Source organism: Artemia sp. Qi Xiang Cuo, chromosome 5, assembly GCF_049724085.1.
Source record: "Artemia sp. Qi Xiang Cuo chromosome 5, ASM4972408v1, whole genome shotgun sequence".
NCBI classification, from domain to species: Eukaryota; Metazoa; Arthropoda; class Branchiopoda; order Anostraca; family Artemiidae; genus Artemia; species Artemia sp. Qi Xiang Cuo.
In genome coordinates this window covers 64,260,061-64,277,049 of record NC_142798.1, presented here as the reverse complement: position 1 = coordinate 64,277,049, position 16,989 = coordinate 64,260,061, and the positions used below count along the sequence as shown (strand labels likewise).

The following is a 16,989-nucleotide window of genomic DNA, read 5'->3' as shown; positions in this document are numbered from 1 at the left end:
ATGTCCTTGCAAAAGTTTTTTTGGCTTTACTGGATATTATGAGCCAACTTTTGGTGATAAGTAGGCATAAATAGACATAAATAGTTATTTTTTCGAAATAACTTTATCTTTCCCTTTCTCTTGAAAAGGTAAGTCTTTTCAGTAGAGAAAGGAACACTGACAAGCGAAAAAAGGGGCGTAAATTCTTTATTGACGCCCATAAAAGGGCCTAAATAGAGCTCACATTCCAAGAAATATTCGTATCTACACTCTATGGTTAAGCCTATTATGGCGTATATCGGATGTCAAAACAGTTATGTCTAATAATACTAAGCAAACTACTGGAAAGTATGAAGCTTTTCTTAATGGTTTAAACGTTCAGCTTCAGCAAGCGTACGGATAGAATAATAAAGTAGGCTATATTAGGCCAAGTGGCTTTTCAACTATTTAGAAAGCTGATATAACGCAAATTAATTACTTATTTCTTTCATTTTTGTCATTTTTTCTTTTCTTTTTAACAACGTACAAAAGAAGCAAACCTCTTTATTTACAAAAGTTTCAGTCTTTTTAGAGTGGCAACAACATCAATTTACATGACTATAGACAGTAAATTAACTTACCAAAAACATTTTTTTTTCGGGGGGGGGGGATTCCCCAGAACAATATCATAGTTAAATTACACACACAGCCGGAAATTTTGATAAAATATTTATTGGTGGGACGAACTTACAACTGCCTGAAAACCTTCTTGACTGAAACTTTATTCTCCGAATTACTACTAAGCTAGCCTTAGTTATTCTCTGAATTACTACTATAGTTAATGTACATGAACACAAAATGTAATAAATACAAAAAAAAATTAATTAGTTAGTAACCTTTTTACCTTTTGATCGCTTTGTTGTATATTTGTTGTATATATTAAAAGCGCAACCTAAACTAACCAAAATACTAACTAGGCTAAATACTTAAATGAAAGCCAAAGCTAAATGTCTGGTATATCTGGTGTATTTGAATTGATCCCTTCAATTCAAAATCAACGGACTCGGTCCGTTGATATGAAACTAATATGAATATTAGTTTCTAAATTTATTTTTAATGAAAAATATATTATTTCTCCTGCAAATATTGCTGCATATCAGTAAATATGCAGCTTAGAGGGGCACGTTTCAGGAATTGACACCTCTCCAGACAGTGTCCTTGACTAAATTCCAAATGTTCTTGCGGATAGAGTGGTTGATTCACCTTTTGTTGAATTTAGTGTTGAAAAAACCCCATTTCATATTAGCTTTGTTTTCTTCTTGTTTTGAAAAGAATGCATAGAATAAGACGATAATGTTAGCTTTTTGCTGATTTTCAGGGCCTGATATGTAAAATAATAGTAATTTCCATTACCGTTTTGCGTCTCTTGGTATTTTTCAAGCTTTGTAATCGTGAATCTTTCAGAAATTCAGATCAGACTCTTATCGCTAAACTAATTTTACCAATTACACAAATTAAGCTATTTTTAGTGTTGTGAGACCCCTTAGGTAAGTTGAATAGAGCGAGTCACTTTACAGCTCACTCATAACACAAACAATTGTAGTCTAGTTTTCTGTTTTATCCGTAGAGCTAAATTATTAGTTAATGATCAATAATTCAATCATTATTGAGCAACGCATAATCATTAAGACATACCCTTTTTTATTTGAAAATACGTACGTTGTAGATTTAAATATGTAAAAAAAAAAAAAAAAAAAAAAAAAAAAAAAAAAAAAAAGAAAAAGCACACACATAAGCATATTCTGTTTTCTGACGGCGACCATTTGCATATAGGATACCCTCCCCCACCCGCAAGCTGAGTAAGGTGGCAAAACTAGGTCACATATTCCAGGGTTATTTAAAAAAAAACTAAACGTTACACACCGGGGCTCGCTATTTTTGGCCACTAGTCCTAGAAAACCGGCACCGTAGCCGCCATCTTCAGAGACTGGACCTGCGAGTCTAAAGTTCGAACTGTGAATCTTTTGGATTTTCTAGGGGGAAACACACATGATTTTCTTACTTTTTCTGCCAGTTCTTTTTACTTGTCAATGGGAATTCCCTTTTCAGAAAGAATTAAAGCGTGGCTCTTTATAGGTATGCTAAATTTGGCTATAAATTTAGCAATTAGGATAGCAAAATACTTTCTATTTTCTAACTAAACCTCAAGCTCTTTCTTCTAGATTTTCCTGCTTCTGCTTATATAGAGAATGGAACTCACTTTGTGAGCAATGAAAGACTCCTTGCCCTTAATCACCAGGTTTTATGCTCACTTCGAATTGCCCAGCGAACTTTCTGGCGTTTGAGCATCTCCTTCGAATGCCAACGACAGCCGCTGCTAGAATCATGTGTGACTTTGACCCCACATTGCGGGGTTGGTCCCACCCGAGGGGCAGACCTCGGACCAAGTGGAAGGACAACCTACAGAAGTTTCTCAGTATAGCCAAAATTTCGGATAACAAGGCCCCCCTCATAGCAGAAAATTGGTCCACCTGGATGAGTAAAGTTACTACAATCTCTATGCCACAAATCACGGGACAGGAGCCTTAAGTCAAATAAGTATATATATATATATATATATATATATATATATATATATATATATATATATATATATATATATATATATATATATATATATATATATATATATATATATATATATATATATATATATATATATATATATATATATATATATATATATATATATATATATATATATATATATATATATATATATATATATATATATATATATATATATATATATTATCTACAAATATAAAAAACTGACAGAGAAAAGTAGGAAATCATGCTTGGTTACACAAAATTATGTTTGTTTGCTCCTAAAAATCATAACTCCAAGAGAGTCTCGTGGTTAAAAGTTTGAGACGTGCTGGTTCAGCTCCTTAATTTAGTAGTTCCGGTACCATTTCTTTTCCCTTTTTTTCTAAAACTCTTGGTACAAAACAGTGAGCCTCGTGTCCAACGAGAATGAGAGTGGCGGGACGTATTCACCATTCTGCTGGGGCCACAGCCTATAGTGTGAGAAACAATACAAGAAGCGTTACTGCACGGCCAACGCACAGGCAGGTAGGACTTCCGCGACTGTGCCCACTCCGAAATCTCATGATTCTGAAAGTAGAACTTGTTACACTTTTTACATGAGATGCAAATTTCAGAAGATAAGTCATTAAATTTTCGCGTGAAACAATATTAAAACTCAACACATGAAACTCAATAAAGCAAACAGAACCCAACCAACACAGCTGAGAAAACCTGAAGCATCACAAAATCAAGCCAGACAAGTCAACACAAAATACCTAAGATAAAAAACCAAACAGGAAACTCCACATTGACAATTTGAAATATTCACCTCCAAATAGAAAACTCAACACGTCCTATTCAACCCAGCCAACCCCATGTACAACAGTAAAAATAAAAGACCCAGAACCAAAACTCAACGCAAGGAACCAAATATAACAGAAACTCAACATCTCAACCTAGACTACTGAGTCCAATCTACTGCAGAGATGAAACTGAACACGTCGGCAATTCAACTCAGGGAGCTCAAAATAACAAAAGAACTATGATTCGGTAATGCTACAATTTTTCCAACGTTTGGATAACAAAAGAACTACAGTCAAAATATATAGTTTTTCTAGGGCAACGAAACTATTATTTCCAGATCATTGGCAGCTTTCTTGACTCCTTTTCCCTGATTATGATGAGCTCGGAAGGATTCAAAAACGAGCTAGGTTAATTCCAACATGATTCATCAACTTTAGCGAGTTGTTTTACCACAGGCAATATTTTTGATTGGTCTCGTTAAACCTAAATCTTATATAAGAGATCATACAACAAGATGCCACTTTTCATTTCACAGAAGTAGAACTTCTGAAGCTCGTAACTGGAGCCTGGAGTGGTTATTCAGCCACTTAAATGGGCTGCCACTGCCTCGTGTTTATGGTGCCTTTAGTATACTTCGACTTCACCGTTTATCCCCAATTATCTGACAGTCTCGTAACCAGCTTTGTCAGATCCACCCAAGTTTATATCTAGGCACGAATGTCAACTTCTACAAAATAGTACTAGTACTTAGTGCTAGTAATTCCAAATACAGTCCAGTACTTAATGGGCTGGACCCATCAGTCTGGGTGCTAGAACTATATCTATTTTTTTCTTCCTGAGGTGCAGCAATGAGAGCGACAGCTTGGTCAAGAAACAGATGCAGACATTCAAGAGCAAAACAGAAATCGAACTTGAAGACAGTTAGAAGTTTACGAAAATTCAGAAGATAACTGGAATCACTCAGTGGACGTTCGGGTATGTTGTTGTGTCAGTCTACATGAATCATTCTGGTTAGTTGTATTTTTAGATTTGAGTAATTTTTCTTTTAGGTATGTTTTTAGCCTTGATCCCACTGGAACCTGGGCCCCCACCCCTTTTCCAAGTATATTCAAGCTTTTCCTCCTAAGTGAACTTCAAAAACACCATGAAATGATATAAATTCCTGTAAAATCCTTAATTGTTACGATATTAGACCTTATATTACTAGATACGAAATTACGGTGTATTCAACGATCTCCTTGCGTCTTTTCTTCATGCAGTATCTTTATAATATTCACAATTATGCTTGCTATACACGAGAAACGCCACCTGTTACCGATTTCCTAAGTCAATTTAAGCGTTATTATGAGTCTAGCAATTTGCAGTATTTGGACAGTACAAGCAACTAAATATGATTTAGAATTGTAGAGGGGATTGTCACCCCTCCAAAACTATCCGAGCTACCAGACTTTAGATCTACAGAGAAAACCATAGACGTGAAAACCCTTATTTTCCTCCCTCTTTCAGTACCCTTGCCTAATTTAATGAATGCCCTCTGTCTCATTGAAAGAAAACATTAACGTCTAATATAACTCACCACTTTCAACATAAGGCCTGAAAGGCCAAACTAAAGCAATGATAACACCTCCTCTTGACTTTAAGGAACGCTTGACATCGTTTAATAGAGTCAATGGCTTCTCGCAACGATCCAAAAGGTTAAGAACAGAAATAAAGTCGTATTTTCGATCTGTGTCGGCCCAGGAATTGACACCAACCACACTAGATAAAAGAAATAAGAAAGGATTCATGACAGTTCACGTCAGAGCAGCAATTAAAACGCTACTTGATGGGAGGAACTTGAAATTTGTGGGAGGGGTAATACCAATTCCTAAATACCCAAACCTCTTTTATAATGATAAAGGAAAGTCGTTTATTTGTCCTAATCATAATACATAGAATTACTAGGAGATGATTACTATAGAAAACTTGTCTTGTGAGAATTAAAAAAAAACCTCCCATAAAAAAGTATTAAATAAAAAAAATATTAATAAAGAAAAATCACTAGTTACCATTTTAAATTAGTAACTTCCATGGGAAAAGCATGGATACAAGTACAGAAAAAATTAATAGAAATTAAATAATGTACTAAAGGTCACTCAAGAAATGTTAAAACATGCTCAAATTTTCTTAAACTAGGGGAGAAAGAAAAAGAAAAAGGCAGATAAAATAAGATTTAATGTTTGCAAAATAAAGAAGCTTCTTCTGAAAGTAAACACATAAAAAATTGAATTTTATTTTTTTAAATCAATTACGAGCATAAAATCACTTGCATACACTTTGAGGGTCAACGATTTGACGTCAGCAAAGAAAACTTGTTAGGATATATTCCATGTTACAAATGATGTAAGAAAAGAGAGTTATCATCAAGAGTAACTCACATTTGAGCCAGGAAGAGCGAGGGCGAGGCCCGTACCGCCTTCTTAGTCATTAGACGTTTCTCTACTCCTTACATATTCGTGTCAATCTTACGCAATCAGCTGTGGTGGCAATATTGCATACTATTTCTTGTTTTCCCGACAAGTATTTGTGAAATAAATTTTGCGGTGTAGCTAAAAATCCTCACGAAAAAGACAAAAGTCACCTTTCTTAATCTTTAGGCCGAAGAGATTTTACTTCAACCAATTTTCTTTAATGAGATCAACGATACACGTTATTCTCTCCACTATATGTTATATATTTTACATAGTTCCGCCCCAGTTAGATACTGGGTATCTTTATGTTCATTAACCAGAGGCAAAAATTGTTGGGGGTGGGGCTTTGATTTGTAAAAAATACCTTTGCTTAGTATTTTAATTTAAAAATGACCCCTCCCCTTGGGCTTGCTTACTTTTTTGGAAAAATACATTTTTTGTATGTTCACAGAAAAAAAAGACTAAATAAAAAACCTTGCCCCTATATTTTTGTTAATTGGCACCCTGTCATTCACCTATGTTCAACAATCGCTCCATTTAAACAAAGTTGATATTACAGCAGTTAAACAAATTAATTTTCAAAATCAGCTTCAGGGAATGTCAAGTTCCAAACTTCTTTTTCATTTCTTTCAGAAGGGTAGTGTTTGAACATTAAATAGAAAATCAGTATTTTACACATGGTAACTGCAAGTTTTTGCCACACATGGAGACATGGCACGCAATCCTTTAAGAAACATACAGAGCACTAGGCAGGCTTAAATGAATAATTCTAGGCAGGGCCGTATACAGGATTTTTTCGGGGGGGGGGGTGTGTGTCACAAACAAACTTTTTAAAAACACAACAAAATTTGTTTATATTCATTTGTGTTACATTTTTTACGAGTCGGACAACCACTTCGGGGGGGGGAGGGGGTTCAAACCCCCTAACCCCCCTCCCTTTGATACGGCCTTAGTTCTAGGTAAGGAAATTTTAAGAATACTGAAGTAATAAACTGGCCTGCCTATAGGATGTGTCTTTATTCGAACCGCGACGATGTTAAGAAACAGTTAAAATACCAAGGATGTCAAAATAAATACATATTTTGTCCATTTAGGGCAAAAAAATGTATAGGGAATTTAGGGCAATAAAAACATTTAGGTCTATTCGTACCTGAAAACTGAGATTTTCTTTTGCTTTTGGTTGTTTCAAATTACGAAGTTTTTAAGGCAATACCATATTTTCGTCAGTACTACCACGCTGAACCGTGAAAATTAATAAGCGAAACTAATTAATTACATTTGACAATGCTTTTTGTCCGTAAAGACCCAAACATTTAGCAATCAGTTGATCCCCCCCAAAAAACTGTATATCCAAAGAAAAGCTTCACTTTCTTGAGCTGTTTGGCTGCATGTGTTTTAACTTTTTTTTTGTTGCTTAATTATGATCCTATGTACTTTTTCTCTTTAATTTGATGCCCGCAATTATCAAAAGTTGCGTAACTTCTTACGGAGGTCTTTTCCGTAAAAAATTATGGAAAAGACCCTATTTTTGAAAAATTATATGCTTCTGTAAGTTTTTCACTTAACCAATTAACATAATAAAATTTTACTGTCATTGTCCCTGGTATTTTGAATAATTCCACTTCCAAATTTATATGTCAGCAAATTCTTCCTGTGGTTTCGTTTTCGCCAAAAATGCAGTCTATTTTCTGGATACCTACCCCTCATGTTTTTATAAAAAGATTTTTATTAGTCTTTAGAACTAGAAAATATTACTAAATCATAATGACTACTGTTTATCTGTTAATAATGTATATCTTAATCGTACATTTATTTGATAGAAATAATTACGAATACGCAGTACAAAACTCAAAATTCCTATATATTTACAGAAATCACATGAATACACTGTCACAATAATAAGCATTCATTAAATAATAAGCTGGCAATTAATTAGAAGATTTGTCTTGTTTTGAACGGATACAATATTAAGTAATCGCTAAAGTTCAGTTTTCAAATTTTTATAATGGGTCCCTTAGTTGTTATTTTTTTTTTTTTAATTGAATAAATGTAAAAAATATTGTGGGTAGCACTCGTATTTCCATTAAATAGCTTCCTTTAACCATAAAAGTACCAAGGACGGTGAAAAAGATATCTAACTGTGAATTGGCAAGTGGAAACTTAAAAAACCATATATATATTTTTCTTTCATGAGGAAGAATCTAGAATTCAATTTTTTAAAGAAAAAAAGATTTTCACACGTAGTTATGCAGTTTTTGATAGTAGTGGACGCCAAAATTAATAAAACAAACATGGGTGAAAACAAAAACAAAAAATAAGCTAAAACATATGGCACCGAACAGCTTAAGAGGGCAAAGCTTTTCTTTGAAGGTGTAGTGGTCGCTGTGAATCAACAGATTGTTAATGTTTGTTCTGCTTATTTACTGAGAAAAATGTTGCACTACCATAAAACCTCATAATTTTGAAACAACCCCCAAAAAACTTAAAAACTTATTTTTAGATATGAATTAGCCTATAATGAGCCTAAGGGGGGAGGGGGGCTAAACAATTTTATTTTGATGCTCTTCGTACTTCAAAATTACAAAAATTACTGAGATACTGTTGTTTAGCTACTGATAATATTCCTTGAATATAACTTGTTTGACAAAAATGTTATGTAACAAACGTTATTCAATTATTTATAATGTTTATAATGTTGTGATAAAAAAAAAAAATCAAATATTGCTGAAAGGTTTCCTCGCCTTCCCCCTTTTTTACCATATCACATAGACCTATTGTTTTATCGCCAGAAAATATTTCATAGGAGATAAGCCTTTCCCATGGTATTTCCTTTATTCTCCATTCCTGTTACACATTTCGTTTTTGGGTATTTTACTCAACAAGAAATTGTTTCCTAATCATTTTCTTCTATCCCATATTGTTTATCATCAGAGAATATTCCACAGGAGATAACTCTTTCCCATACTATATCTTTTATCCTTCATTCTTGTTAAACATTTTGTTTTTAATTATTTTACTCAACAGGGAATTTTTTTCCCAATCATGCTTTCACCTGGGGGCCTTACCTCGTTACGTTGTAATATCTCATTTTTTTTTATTGTTCTCATTAGTATCCCTGGGATAACTAAATCATTTGGGCGATATTAAAAACCCACTCAGATGTCCCATTCTGCTAATGCTTCGCCCTAAGCGCAGAGATAATATCTTCGTATCCCTGACTGTGGGTAATTTTTAATTGGGCGTATCCCCCGGTTTCCCCGGTAATTTCCTAATTAGGGATGGATCCCCAAGCAGCTTTTAAATACTTAAGTTGATGAACCTGTTGATATACAAGACCTTCCTTGTCCCTAATTCAAGGGCGTTGTGTTTTCCCGGCTTTCCTGAATGCGCGAAGGGTACTAATGAGGAAATAATGCTAATTACTCAAGGGAGTCTTCACATATATATTTCTTCTGTTTTAATTTTACTTAAATAAACGTTTATTCAACCATTAGAATAGAACAAGTGAAGAAAATCTATCCAATGGACGAGAAAGTTTAGCGAGTAGAAAGTGTGTAACAAATTACTACACAAGTGCCCTCTGTAGCACTTATCAAGTTCCCCTTGCAGGGGACACTCAGTAAAGAGCATTTTGGCCTTCATACATTCTTTTTTTTTCTTCCGGCCGTTTCGTAATAGAAGGAGTGATCGTAGAAATTCGAGAGAGGGCTCTATCAACTGGAAATTGAAAATCTTAGAGTCTTTTTTAAGGGTCGATGCGATTTTTTCCTTTACGAAAACCTCTATCTTTTTTTTCTTTTCTTTTTTAATCGTTTGCGAGTTATGACGTCATGAAATCATGCTAAATCCCTAGTAAGACGCTCTTTACTGGGTTCTGGCCTGTGTTAGCACATATTTTACGTGTTTTAATAATAATAATAATAAAAAATAACGTAATACACAAACCTACCTCTAGTTTTAAATCGACGATTCAACAGTTTTTCTATGCGAGCCTGATCTGTTCCAGATGCTGAATTACTGTAAGCTTTTCCCTTTATCTTAACAAATAGTTTTATATCTTAACAGAAGTGTTTAGCTGTAGTATTGTCTCTAGGAGCGTGAGGTTTTTATTTTGCAGGGAAGACGAGGAAGGGGACTGAATCTCAAAATATTGAAGTACATTCCATTCTAATACTATAAGCGAAAATCGGTGAATTATAGCATACTTACTTTTTTTTTAGAGGGAGCGGGTGTAGCAGACATATACAGGAGTCTATTTAGACAGAAACCCCTAGGAATCAGGCAAAGTACAGGACAATAAGGAATAATACTTAGGAATGCGGACATTAAGGAAGAGCCCTTTGGCCTGAGAACCTTCACTCTACTTACGTCCCGCTCTGCTTACATATATTGAGGTATGCATTATCTCAAAAATGGGCTGTAGTCCCACTCCCCCGCCCCCCAAAAAAAATTGTCTCGAATTGTATTTCGGTTGAATTCAAAATTATTGGAAGTGCTGAATGATAAAAATCAAATCATGAATAATAATACAAACAGAAAAAATATAAACAGTCTACTGTAATACTACTTTTGTAATTACTGTATATCAAACAGTTCGTGGTAACGAACTGTAAGTAAGGAGCGACCCGGCTCAAAAGTAACCAAAACTCTAAAGACGGAATTTTAATACTAATAGATACATCAAAAGAATCAGATTTTAATACTGATTTCAAATATATAAGTTTCATCAAGTTTAGTCATACCTATCAAAAGTTTAACACCTGAGTAAATTTGCCTTATTTTCGAAAAAAGGTGGAAACACTCCCAACAAGATATAGAACCTTAATGCAAATCACATCATCAGATTCAGCATATCAGAGAACCCTTCTGTAAAGGTTTCTAGCTCCTGTGTGCAAAAATTTGGAATTTTGTATTTTTGCCAGAAGATAGATCACGGATGCGTGTTTATTTGTTTTGTTGTTTTTTTCCCACGGGTGATCGTATGGACCCAGTGGTCTTAGAATATCGTGGGAGGACTCATTCGAACGGAAATTAAAAGTTCTAGTGCCCTTTTTAAGAGACAAAAAAAAAGATAGACAACTAGGCCCCCTCCCACGCTCATTTTTTCCCAAAGTCACCAGATCAAAATGTTGAGATAGCCATTTTGTTAAGCATGGTCGAAAATATAGTAACTGTGGCTTTTCGAATAAATTAATCCCCCAAAGTCCCCGGGGGGAGGGCTGAAAGTAATGAACTTTACCCAATGTTTACATATAGTATTGGTTATTGGGAAGTATACAGACGTTTTCAGGGGGCGATTTTTTCTGGTAGTGTGGGGGGGGGGGGTCGGGGATTACATGGGAGGATCTTTCCATGGAGGAAGTTTTCATGGGGGAAGGGACATTACTATGAAGGGGGCCCCGGGTTCCCCAGCATTATTTAAAAAAAAACGATCAGAAATTCTAATTAACGGCTTGTGTGATTAAGAAGACATTTTTAAAGAATTGGTACATAATTCGAACTTTAGCATAAAGAGCGATGTATTTACTGGTGGACGAATCCCCTAATATACTTATTAAAAATATATGAATACAGAGGGTTCATTACGTAAGTTATTTCGTAAGTTACTTTTATTTATTACTAATAAAAACGTTCGTAAATAAAATTAAACAACTTTCGAGAAAGCCATTCAACCAAATAAAAGTACAATTGATATGCAAATTTTGTTTTAATTATTCATGTACGGTGAGCCAAAACCAAAAACTGCATTAATTCAAAAACGATCAAAAATTAAATTAAAAAAACAAGTTTTTTTAACTGAAAGTAAGGAGTGACATTAAAACTTAAAACGAACAGAAATTATTCTGTATATGAAAGGGGCTATCCCCTCCTCAACGCCTCGCTCTTTACGCTAAAGTTTGACTCTTTCTCACAACTCTATTTTATTTTAAAAATAAAATACTTTAGCGTAAAGAGCAAGGCGTTGAGGAGGGGCCAGCCCCTTTCATATACGGAATAATTTCAGTTCGTTTTAAGTTTTAATGTCGCTCCTTACTTTCAGTTAAAAAAAAACTTGTTTTTTTTATTTAATAATACTTTAGGCTAACTGTATTTTTACTGTATATAGTAATCATTTAGTACTCTGTCTTGAAGTCTTCGAAACTATAAAAAGAAAACAACTCTGAAGTTAAACGTAAACTATTAATAATCTCCATCGATTCAAAATAATGGAAATATAAAAAAAGCAATGTTTCTTAAATTAATCCAACTTTTTCAATTCCCTTTAAGCTGATGAAACTTATTTTAATTTTTAAATGGTGTTTTTGATTTTGGTCAGTTTTGGATTTTGGTTGAAAAGTAACATAAATAAAAAATAAGCAATGGGCTAAACAGTATAACCCTCTCAAAAACATACAATAAACCATAAAACATCTCGTTGCATAAAAGTGGTTTGCCGAAACTTATAAAGAAAGGATAAGGGATAAAGAAGGGATAATTTAAAATTTTTGATCTTGGTTTCTCAGAATCTGAGTTTCTCATACTGAGGCTAAAGGATGGATTTTTGCTCAAAATCTGTGAAAAAATATTACTGTACTCCCTTAGATAAAGTGGAGTGGATATTAGTCACAGGAACGGCATCAACCTCCACCAAGCAAGAAAGGTATCAACCTTAGCCCCGTACAACCCGCCTAGTTGCATCAAAAATAAGTTGACGTGGGTAATATAAAAGTATTCTACAAATGTGTACTGTTACCTTCATTCAGAGGAAGTTGACAATTTGCTCTAATGAATTTTACTCCTTCTAAGGAAATTATCAAAGTTGGGACGAGAAGACTAAGTCGTATTAATGTTACTCGCAGAGACTTCACCGGGAGACTTCACCGGGAGTCTCCCGGTGAGAGACTTCACAGAGAAGCTTCACCGGGAGACTTGTAGATGAGACTGATAAATGAAAAGCTCCGCCCAGCAATTGGTTAGCCATTGGAATAAACTCCCAACATAAGTAATCCATAAGAGTACAAGAGGCACTTCCGCTAGAGGAGTCATCTCTTTACTCCTTCAACGAGATATTCAATCAATTTAAAGCAAAATTGCCAAGACGAGTAACAAAATAAAATAAGGAAATGTGAAGAAGAAAAATGAGGTTCTAGCCAGTGAATAAAGAAGGATAAATATGCAGACATTTCAGTCGAGAGCTGCGCTATACCATCCCCGGTGCACAAGAGTAGAAAAAGGAGTAAGGCATATACGGATACAAGTCCTAAGGACAAAATAAAACAAAAGGAACCTCAAAAATAGAACATTAAAATAAAATAGGCCCTTTCCAAGGAACGGTGAAATAATGAGTAAATAAAACCGCAAAACAATGGATGGCTATTCAAGCCTTGGAATTTTGATAAAAAGTGGTATTCGAAGTATACTGCTCCCACCACAAATCTTGGTTATTAAAACAGGCTTTAGCAAAAGCAAGGAAGACAAAATGGAAAATAAAAATTGGAAATATATAGAAATTGGCAGGACATATTGCCAACATATCGGCACTTGGAGGGGGGGGGGGGCTCGAACCCCCTTCCTTTCTTTTATATTTGTGCCTGTGCTTTATGGCAACTTTTAACGTGTCATCCGGGATTTTATGTTTATAATCAAGCGTTTATAGCCCAATTTTGAAAATACGAAGATTTTCACCATTGCCACCTCTAGATGACAAATTCTTATTTATAAGGTGGCTCTGTGGGCCGTCATTTGTAGAAGACAACTTTATTTACCCCTACTACCTAAAGCCTTTACTTCTAAGCACCCTCTGCATGGGCCAAGATACTTCAGTAACATCTATTCTGGAAAAATAGGGCCTCATCACTTCAGTCACTGCTCCATCACCTGCGCCAAGATCAAGGAGTGACCTCTCACCCACTGCCAGCGGTGCAAGTCCAGTCAACTTTTCAAATTGCATCGATGAGAAAACAAACATTGAACCACGTCCCAGCACCCTGAAAAAAGATAAGGTAATTAAGGAAGAGTGCAACGCCCAAAGGCCTGAACCTCCAAATGAGAAATTTCAACTTATCTAAATTTTTATTCGGTCTCGAATATTTAGTGACAACAGTCTACTTATAGAAATACATGGAAAGTGAGTGGATACTCTATTTTCTGGTTCCACATTTTGGGGACCAGAAAAGCGAGTTCCGTTAAAATCCTAAATTTGCAACTCTGAATCTTTGAAGATGGCCCCCTCCAGGATAGCTACCTAAATCACACATTTTAAATTTACTGTTATAACCTACGCAAATCACCTACTACGTAATCACTCTATTTTGAATGTAACTTTGATACAGGTGGTTTTCCAAAGATGGAGGGGGACCCAAACACATAAAGTGCAACTTTGGACCATAATTTTCCTAGAGGCGCGAACCTTCTACCATTTCTAGAGGAAGGAACCCTTTCCCTCTGTGTGCAGACATAGTAACTAATATACATCACTTTTTTTACCGTTTTTTTCTTATTATGAAGGTCAGTGAATCAATCAAGTTTATTACTGAACCATAAGGGCTTGTCACAATTGTAGCAGAAGCTGCAACCTAGTAAGACAGATAAACGGTCATGGGCTTAGAACTTCTTTGGTCCTGTATATAGAAAGATCATTTGGATTTTTAATATCGCCCAGCTTTAAACATTCGAATTGGATATTTAGAACAACAAGCTGTTATCTAACCGTAATGCGATTTGTGTCAAATCACCTTTATGGTGTTTATGTTTTCTGGAAATTGGAAGTAGGATATTGGGTTTATTATATTTTAGTATTGCAAGAAGGTAATAAGAGCGGTTCTAGGCATTTACCCCCCCCCCCCGGAAAATACCTCCCCCGTGGAAATTAAGGCTTTCCAAATTTGAAAGTTTTGAGTTTTATTTTATTTTTTTTCCGTAGGGGGTACGAATTTCGGTACTTGTGTAATATGCGCCACTCACTCAAGTTTACGCTGTGTAAAATTCGAGAACATACCAGTTTTTTTCGTTAGTTTTTACGCTACTTTATAAATAAATTTGGGCTATATATTTGCATATTAGGGGGGAAGGGGTAACGTATAGCGGGTCTGCATGCAAAATGTGTTTGGTACAAGTATTCTGTATATTAGATAAATAGATAGAGAAGTGTATTTTAGAGCAAAGCCAAATATACGGCCATGAACATAGTAAAATAACATAAATGAAAGGCACAAATAACATAAACTTTGATCAGCGATCATCTTAAAACACTTAAATGAAACACTACATTAACCTCATTAACCTAATAATAGTAAACACTTAACATTTGGAAAAACACTTAGACGAAACATTACATTTACTTTAAACTGGGATTTTTTTTTTTTTTATTTTTTATTTTTTTTTATTTATTTTTTTTTTTTTTTATAACAAAATTTCCAGATACCTCGATATTCTTCTGTAATTTTTTAGTGAACATACCTAGAAGGAATTGCTTTCTGACTTCAAACTCTCAAAATACTTTACCACCCCCCCCCCCCCTAAGTGCAAATATATATCCCAAATTATATACTTCCCATGTATTCTGTCCCTTTTCTTTGTCTTGTCTCACGCTAATATGAAAGAAACCGGTTTGTTCTCGAGTTTTACACAGCGTAAACTTGAGTGAGTGGCGCATAATACACAAAAAACCAACAAAGAGAAAAATCTCAAAACAAAAAAAAAACGAGACTGCGGCCACTGGCCACAGTCTCGTTTGTTTTGTTTTTTTTGTTTTTTTCTATTGGGATTTTTCTCTCTGTTGGTTTTTTGTCATGCCTGGCCAGTTCGGCTTAAGATCTTTCATTCATAATACACAAGTACCGGCTTAAGATCTTTCATTCATAATACACAAGTACCAAAATTCTTTCCCCTTACGGAAATAAAAAAATAAAACTCCAATAAAATTCTCAACTTTGGAAAGCCTTATTTTCCACGGGGGGTGGGGGGGGGGTATTTTCCATGGGGTATTTTCCGAGGGGGTATTTTCCGCAGGGGGTATTTTCCGCGGGAGGGGGGGCACCGGCCACCAATACGATCATAGTAATCTAAAAAGATTAATGCTGAAGGTAATTGACGATTTATGATTTTTGGTGATTATTAACGAATAAAGATTTCAAAAGATGATATAGAACTTGCTGGCGATGAGAGATTTTGTGAACTGCCTATCAACTTCAGCCCCCCTTCCATCATAGAATATTATTCCCCGCCCCCTCCCCCCCTAGACAAGATGCTGCCTACGGCCATTTCAACGGGCCATAGCAACGTGTATATTTTAAGAAATTGTCTAGTGAGAAACATCCTCCAATAGACACTGACTCAGAAATAGCAACTATTATTTAGATCCAACAGAACAATAATTAGAAAAAATTGAGAATTTAAAAATAGAGACCGAAATCTCCAAAAATGACGTTCAATCGAAAGAAAACAAAAAATAAGCGATCAAAACCACCATTGTCGAAAATACCTGTTTCAAAATTAATTATCATAAGGCGCCGTGGAATGTACTCTTATTTCAATGATCTCTTTATGCATCTCAACCAGACAAGCATCAAGGAGAGATGTAGATTATCTTCAAAATATTTCAAAATATTTAATCATCTACAATATACAACCTACATCACCATCTACATTTAATGCATCTGTTTCAGATCCAGCGTAGTATTAAAATTAAGCTGAAGAAATGAGCTATTAATCAAATATAAAATGTGCTTCCATTAGGATAAGACGAATTTTTATCACCGGCGAAGATGCAGCATGGAAGCCCTTCTTTTTCATTTTTAGAATATTGCCTTTGAAAAGCAATAAAATGCAGATTTGAGCGGTTCTCTTAAAGTTTCCCTTCACGGTCGTTTAGGTTGCATATTAAACTCATTCTTTCGCCTCTAATATTCCAAAGAAACTTTTTCCCTTTTATAGTGAACACACAGACAGTGCCGACAACAATAGTTTTTGTTTCTCAAAGAAACTAGGATTCTTCCATGCACGGGTGTGAACTTGATGTTTCTAATCCTTTATATCCAAAGAAAAAAAAGGGAAGAATCATGCCTGTCGATAAAGGAGAGGGTCGTTCCCTTAAGGACGATATGAGAACGCTCCTTCAGTAAAACTCAGCAAAAACCAGTTAATACTCGCAAAAATGAAGATATTTCGGGCTTAAAAACTATTTGTGAAGCACTAAAAGCAAAACTCC

General features: G+C 34.9%; 1 protein-coding gene across 2 annotated transcripts in view; it reads right to left on the bottom strand.

The window, feature by feature from the left end:
• The window catches only part of LOC148952380 (protein-L-histidine N-pros-methyltransferase), a 154,386-nt gene that overhangs the window by 6,397 nt on the left and 131,000 nt on the right, over positions 1 to 16,989 (bottom strand). For both annotated transcript variants that reach the window (XM_089089838.1, XM_089089837.1), the window contains 2 exons: positions 13,556 to 13,768; positions 4,928 to 5,109 (listed from right to left, as the gene is read on the bottom strand). In XM_089089838.1, coding sequence (XP_088945964.1) covers positions 4,928 to 5,109; positions 13,556 to 13,768 — 395 coding nt within the window. The remainder of the gene's footprint in view (positions 1 to 4,927; positions 5,110 to 13,555; positions 13,769 to 16,989) is intronic.